Genomic DNA, 7,783 nt, shown 5'->3' on the forward strand with positions numbered 1-7,783 from the left:
AAAATAAACAACAACAAAACCTCTATGTTTAAATCTAGTTTCAAGAAATCCTAAGTACTCCAGTCAGGATAACAACAAAAGAAGCCAAACATCATGCTATGCTTGATGAAACAAAAGATTAAAAGAAGAAGAAAAGAGAATAGAATTAAAAGCACCCAAAGAAAAACTGCAAAAAAAAAACCTTTAAAAGCAGAGAGAATTCTGGACACCACCCTTTCAGGGAAGGCCTGAGGGCAGGAAATACCTTCAGTCCAAATACATATGCACATACATGGATGTAGACTCATACATGTATAGATCTTATGACACAAATATCCTATAAAATTATGACCAACTTTTTGAAAATTAATACCAGCTACTTGCAAGGAAGATCAAAAATTTGAGGCCAACCTTGGCAACGCTGGATGACTCTGTCACAAAACCAATAAAAAATGTTCTGGGAGGAAGCTTGCTGAAAGAGCTTGCCTAACATTCGGGCGGCCCAGGACCATGAAGAGAGAGGGAGTGAGGACATTTCGGGACAACCCAAGAGACGGGAGAGTTTCCTCCAAGACACTGTTCACCAGACTACAGGAACCACCAGAAGGAGAAGGCACGGATCTAGACGTGGGCTCAGACCGAAGCTCGGGCCTCTTGTCCTGGAGAGAGAGGAAGCGATGAAGGACGACGCGGCCCACGCTGACCAGGCTTGTGAGGTCGCCGGAGAAGCTCCTGCTGTCAAAGGGGCAAAGGCGAGAGCCTCGGAAAGGACGACAGCACAGTGGACCAGATTCCTCCAGTGCGTCTAACGCCACAACTTCCTAATGATTCTAAAACATAAAGCGGACTGGCCCACTGCGCAAGGATGAGAGGGAATAAAACTGGATCTCAGATATTGGACATGGAAGAAAATAGCTTTAGAATGGCGTGTTCCCTATCAGTGGTGGCAGACCTGTGCCATGTGTGCCGCGGCAGGTTTTTGTATCATTGAAAGCTCTAAAAGGTCCGCCATCACTGTTCCGCATGCGCTGGACGCCTGGTTATTTAAACAGTAGATCGGGGGCAACAACTCCATGGAACACCCCAGGTGTGCACACTTGGGTGCTGACGGTCCCTGAGGATTGTTGCCAGCAGGATAAAAGCAGAACTGGAGGGGAACATGGTGTGCTCTTCCTCCTCCTGGAGAAGCTTGTCACGCTGGCTTTCCAGATGCTCACCGGGCTGTTAGCCTCAGAGGATACTGGGTCCTGGCTATTACTGAGGATGACTGTGGTTCTCTCCAGGGAGCTCTGGGCCTTATTAGAGCGTCACTTCGGGGCTCCAGTGCGGATCCCTCAGCCTGCTGGCACAGACCCTTCATCCTGCTGGCGCAGGCTTTCTAGCGTCCACAGCTGACCCTTGGGCCTCCCCAGTGCAGACCCTTGATACGGTCGTGCATGAGCATCGCGGTGGGCTCCAGGCCTCCAGCTGAGCCTCTGCAGGACATTGCTCCAGATCCAGGCTCTCGGCTGGCTTCACTGGGTCTCTAGCTGTCGACAGATTTCCTGTGCTTTTTGCCTTTCACTCTTGGGTGAATACTATAAAATATATTATAAATTTTGCACTCTGTATTAAATTTTTACCTTGCAAACCCTGAATACAGCACCAAGTAATAAAGGCAAAGAGATGTTGAAATGTAGGTGCCACCTGCTTGCAGTCCCTGAAAGGATGGATGGGTGCAGGCCTTGGCATCAAGGCCAGCTGACCTCAGGAAAGACAGCCAGCCAGTCCTGACCTGCCCCAAGGGACAGCCAGCTCCGCCTGTGCCGGGTCAGGGGTGGAATGAGGGTGCTCAAGTCTCTAGAGCCAAGTTTTCCATCGCAGAAAATGCCAAGGTCAAAGCAGAGAGGGCGCTGCGGGTGTGCTGCAGCGAGATTGAAGGTGCCGGGCTTGTGTGCAGTGTGAGCAGGGCCTGGGGCTGCTGCAGACAGGATGTGCTCAAAGGCAGGTTCCAGGGTGCTGGCAGGAGGGAGGGAGGCTGCGGCAGAGAAAGGGGCCCAGAGACCATGGAGAAATGGAGGCCTTGACTGGAAACTGCTTTAGTCCCAATTCGGGGACCTTTCAACGCTAGTGACTAGAGCCTGGGCAGGACCTTCTGCCTTCTAGGGAGCTCCCGGGCTCAAGCTGGCTCCAGAAGGCAGGGCGTGAACTGCGCATGGGGAGGACACTAAAGGACCTCAGTTGTCTGACAGGAGTCCTACAGTATAGTAAGGGAACTCTAATGCCACACGTGGTGGGTGACATGGACAACTGTAATCCTACATCACATGGGTCACTCAGTGAGACACATGCAGCCAATCTTCTGAGCAGAGGACTTTATTGGGGATTGCAGGAGCAGTGGCGTGGATACTGTGCCAGAATCTCCCAAATCCAGGACATGAGTGCAGTGACACGACTGTACACAGCAGGGGTGTAGGTGGAGCAGGTGTCACTGCCCCAGGACACGATGCCTGCTAATGTCCAAACTCCATGCTTCTTGCACACGAGGGGGCCGCCAGAGTCACCCTGCAGAGAAGGAGGCAAACTGACTATAAGTCTGAAGGGTGCTATGGACCAGATTACCTGGGCTGCCTGAGGCTGAGAGGCGATGAGGGGAGACAAGGGGGAAACAGTGGCACTGCCCAAGTGACTTCATCCAGGTGCCATGCACTCCAGCTCTGAGGTCTACTCCCAAGGACCTGCACAGGTGGCTTCCCCTGTCTGAGCCTGGCTGTCGCCTTTCCCATGGGCTGCTCCTGTGCTCCCGGGGCTGCAGGGAGGACCGAGCTCCTTGGACAGCACAGCAAGAGCCTGGCTGGAGGACCTGCCTCGGGGCACCTGCTAGCACCAGTGGGGCCTTCTAGGAAGAGGAGGTCAGGGGAGAGCCCAGGCCTGGGTGCGGGATCCCTGTGTCCCTCCTGGTTCCCCAGGAACATACCATGCAGGATGAGACGCCATTGGCCCCGGCGCAGATCATCTGGTCAGTGATCTTGTCGCCCCAGGTTTTCTTGCACTCCTCGGTGGACACGAGAGGCAGGACCGCCTGCTGCAGCTTGGTGGAGGCGTCCGGAGCTACAGGGACAGTAGGACAGGGTGAGAGCCCATCCCCTCACCCAGAGCCTAGGAAGATGCCCCCACATGGGTTATAGAGGTATACGTCCCAGAAAGCTTCACAGAAGAGAGCCCTGGACAGGAGCCCTCAGTTTATTCATACATGGGAGATTTTTTAACTATTTCTTTGTTCGTATTCCAAATGAGTAACTACGTCTTACAGATATTTTCTTTGAGTATGTGAGACACTATCTTGTTATGTGGTTCATTATTGTCTTCAATTACCAGCAGTCCTCCCACCTCAGCCTCCATAGGGTTGGGATTACAGCCATGTGCCCCCATGCCAGGTTACTTCATCCATTTTTAATTAAAAACACCATTTGGATCCACATAGGGATTCCTGCTGCCCCAGCATCTCCTAAACCCAGTAACAGCCCCTGCTGTGGAAGGCCCAGTCACACTCACGGAAGACACTTGTCATGCCCCAGCCAGTGGTGACACACTCAGTCCCAGGACAGAAGTGGTCACAGGGACGGGGCAGGCACACGGGGGACACCCTCTCAGTGAACTGGGCAGGCGTGGCCAGCTTTATCAGGGCGATGTCGTAGCTTATTGTCTCTAAGGTGAAGTTGGTATTCGTGAAAACCTGAGGGTGACAACCACAACCCAGTGAGGTCTGGAGCAGCCATCAGTTCGCCTCCAAGGGCCCAGCTCCTGTCCTGTGGCCTGGTACCTCTTCAACGTCCAGGACTTGCCAGTGTTCATCAGGAGCGCTCAGGTCATACACCCCAAGAAACACCTTGTCAGTCGTCCTGGAAACAGAGACAGGCGGGGCTCGGAACACCATGGACCGCTCACCTCCCTACCCTATCCTGCAGCTAGGAGCACAGCCCGCCTGCGTACCCGACCTCGCAGTGGGCGGCGGTCACCACCCAGTCCTTGCAGATGAGGGAGCCCCCACATTGGTAGACATCTTCACCCTGGAGAGGATGGAGTAGAGGATTACATCTGTGGCCTGGACAGCCCCCTAGCCTGGCCAATCCCCCAGGGTACTCCCCACATACCTTTATCACCAGCAGGTACGCCTGCCAGGGCCATGAGCCAGGAACCGCATCCTCGCCATTGACGATCCTGGACAGGTGACTCAGCTCAGGAGGGATGGCAGGGACCCCGCAGTCTGCGAGGACAGCAAGGGATGACTGAGGCCTGGAGTCAGTCTGGGCCTGACCCAAGTGCCACAGAGCTGCTGGTTTCCACCTCAGCTGGCCCAACCTATCCCAGGGCCCCACTTCCCCAGCCCACTCCACCACTACAGCGTTCCCTGGCTTCTCCAACCTCTGGGTTCCAGGATCTGTGACCTGCAGCCTACAGATCCCACCTCTTCACAGGTGCAGAGGGACATGGCTGTCCCCACCTAGGCCTGTCCTGCTATAGAAGGGCACAGCCGGGCCCTCAGATGGCTGGGCTTGATCTCCGAGTGCCCCTCCTGGCTGGGTGGCTAGGACCTGGGGCTCCACAGTATTTGTCTACTCCTGGGAGCAAAGCAGTACTGGTTCCACAGGTCAAGGCCATGCCATGCACAGGCGGGAGTGGCATGTGAAAGTCACACCTGTGTCCCCGCCCTGGGCCTCCAGCCAGACACTAGGCTGACAGAGGGAGGCATGTCCGACACTCACAGAACAGAACCCAGAATTCGCCAGTGCTGCAGCTCCACTTCAGCAACTATCAATCACTTATAGACTGGGCTTGTCAATTATTAAGAAATAATTGGACATGCTTACTGGAAGAAAGATAGCCTCTTTAACAAATGGTGCTGGAAAAAAACAAACCTCTCTCTCTACATGCCAAAAACTAAAACTTGACCCAGGTCTTCCACCATGCACTAAGCTAAAGTCAAAATGGACTAAATATCTAATCATTAAATCAGAAACACTCACTCTCCTAGAAGAGAAAGTAGGAGGAACTCTTGAAGACATAGGGGTAGGCAAAGAGTTCATCAACAAAAATCAAATCGCACAGCTAATACTTGAAAGAATCAACAACTGGGACCTCCTCTTATTGAGAAGTTTTTACACATCAAAAGAAATTACCAACAAAGGGAAAAGACAACCCACACATTTGAAAAAAAATCTTAAATAATAAGCATTCCAACAAAGGTCTGCTCTCTAGAATTTATAAAGAACTAAAAAACATTAGGACCCCAAAATTCAAAGACCCAGTCCAGAAATAGGCATCCGAGATGAACACACACTTCCAAAGGATGTAATTATAGAAGCAAATAAATATATTACAAAATGCTCCACACCACTAGCCATCTGTGAAATGCAAATTAAAACAACACTGAGATACCATCTCACCCCAGAAAGAATGGCTATCATAAACAAATCAGCCAACAACAAATGTTGGAGAGGCTGTGGGGAAAAAAGAACCCTTCTCCACTGCTGGTGGGAATGTAGACTAGTGCAACCATTATGAAAATCAGTGTGGAGACTCCTTAAAAAACTAAGACTGGAAATCCCATTCAAGCCTGCTATCCCCCTACTGGGAATTTTCCCAGAGGAAATGAAAGCGTCATATCATAGTGATATATGCGTACCTATGTTTACAGCAGCACAACTAGTGATAGCCAAATCTTGGAAACAACCAAGATGCCCATCACCTGAGGAATGGATGAGAAAGATGTGCTGTTTTTATACAATGGAGTATTACTCAGCTATAAAGAATGATAAACTCGAAGCCTTTATATTTAAGTGGATGCCACTTGGAGATATACTCACAAGTGAAAGAAACCAGACCCACATGTATAAAAATCATATCATCTCCCTAGAATAAGTACTCAAAAGAAGAAATAAAAATAGAAAGGTGGAACAGAATTACAAGGAAAGCGAGAACTTAAGGATTAAGCAATGAAGAGAGGGCAAGGAGAAAAACTAGGAAACATGACAGGGGCAAAGCCATATATTTATATGCACAAGATGGGTAAGGCAATGATCCTGAGAATCTTCAGCAGGTTTTTGAAACTAGCAGTTAATTGGTAGGATTCCCACCCTGTCTAACTATATATGCTGATACCTGTAAGCTAAGCAACTGCACTGAAGATGGCAATGTGTAATAGAAGGGTCACGCTTGGAATGCCTGTCATTCTGCTCTTCCAAATACATACTGCTTGTCATGACATACCAATTACTGCCATACTGTCTCTCAAGTAAATGTTTGTTTTGTTTTGTTTTTTAAAAAAGGGTAATAAATGAAAACAAGAGACAAGAAAAAACAGCCATAGGACTGTCCTGCTGCAATGCTGTATAGGGTTAGATTTCAAAATTTCTGTGTAAAAATATGTTATTGTTTATTCTTATTTTTTAAAAATATTTTAAGGATTTTTTTCTTCCCATTCCATAGGGATTTAAAATTTAACATATCAATGCTTGATGGAAAATATGTGGTCCATGTTATGTGTAAGATGTTTGATATTCAGACAGATAGTGAGGTTAAGCTCAACTGCCTGTTATAGCTGATAATATTAAACTTCTCTTCTGGAGGGTGGGCAACATAAATTTTGCAGACCAAAAATTAGAGAAAAAGAAAGACTACAAGGACAGCCAACATTTGGGCCCTAGCCTTTCAAGGTCAGTGAGGACTCAGGACGTAAGCAAACCTGTAGTGTAGCATCCTGTAACTCAGTGATGTCCCAAATATTCTCATCAAGGACATTATGGGGCCACAGAGGAAAATGATGGATGATGTAGAGTGTGCCTCAGGAGAGTCACATGGAGAAAAACATTCTCTCAGGCTTTCACAGAGAGCACATTGGCCAAGCAATGGGCGTGACTCATCCACACAGCTGATACTGACAAACCATCTACAGACTGCAGTACAGGGTTTCAGGCTAAATTCTGAGGGGATTTGACTGAGCTTGTCAGATACAAAAGTTTCATTGCTTGTTATATAGGTCTTGCTTTATCTTGGTCTTAACCATTCAGCAGAAAAGTATAAAAATGAGGTATAAAAGGTAAAGCCATATTAATATGCTGAGCAGTAAAAGGCTCAAGTCAACAACTTCTGGCATTGCCGGCCCTACAGATAACCCACTACTATTATGGACTACTGGACTATACTGGATTATTTTGCTGAATTCAGGCACCTACAATATTTAAATGGCAATGGAATACCCATCTCTGACAAAACTAACCCAAAAAAGGGGATACAAATAAAGGACCATTTTAAATCTGTATATACAAAATAGTTAGGATAGATATACAGCTACTTTCTCTTAATCCAATGAGAAGAAAGATTTGTACTAACAGTGTTTAGACAGGATATCATGTCTGCATCTTGTACTATGAATAACCACTATGATGACAACAATACGCAACATATTAATTATTGAAACTGTCCCACTAATCAGTTTTGAAACTGTTTCATTGCTATTTGTTTCTCAATAAAATCAATAGTAAAAAATGAAAAAAAAATTGGGACTTTGATTCCGCACCATTCCTTCCTTCCACAGCAAGGAGCTCTAGAATGAACTAGGAGAAGCCAGCTGTGCTGACCCAGCAGGTTCTCAGCCATGTACCGGCCTCCCACTTGGCCTTGCCCCAGATCCTGTAGCCACGGCCACCAGGAGCCACTGTGGGGTCTCCACCTGCCACAAGAGCAAGGACATGACAGGCCTCTAGTGAGACTGGTGCTGCCACACGTAAAAAGGTACAATCATCTACATCTGCAGTAGCAGAGA

At 48.3% G+C, this 7,783-nt stretch overlaps 1 protein-coding gene across 1 annotated transcript in view; it reads right to left on the reverse strand.

Moving 5' to 3' along the window:
- Positions 1-618: 618 nt before the first annotated feature.
- Positions 619-7,783, reverse strand: part of LOC101593327 (chymotrypsinogen B-like) — a gene marked incomplete at its 3' end in the record, with an annotated part of 9,049 nt that continues 1,884 nt past the window's right edge. Inside the window, exons 2-8 of the mRNA XM_004648726.1 lie at positions 4,122-4,225; positions 3,952-4,028; positions 3,782-3,860; positions 3,514-3,694; positions 2,936-3,069; positions 2,369-2,523; positions 619-714 (exon numbers count right to left, since the gene is read on the reverse strand). Coding sequence (XP_004648783.1) covers positions 619-714; positions 2,369-2,523; positions 2,936-3,069; positions 3,514-3,694; positions 3,782-3,860; positions 3,952-4,028; positions 4,122-4,225 — 826 coding nt within the window. The remainder of the gene's footprint in view (positions 715-2,368; positions 2,524-2,935; positions 3,070-3,513; positions 3,695-3,781; positions 3,861-3,951; positions 4,029-4,121; positions 4,226-7,783) is intronic.

This window comes from Octodon degus, unplaced genomic scaffold, assembly GCF_000260255.1.
Source record: "Octodon degus isolate 3935 unplaced genomic scaffold, OctDeg1.0 scaffold00779, whole genome shotgun sequence".
Lineage (NCBI taxonomy): Eukaryota > Metazoa > Chordata > Mammalia > Rodentia > Octodontidae > Octodon > Octodon degus.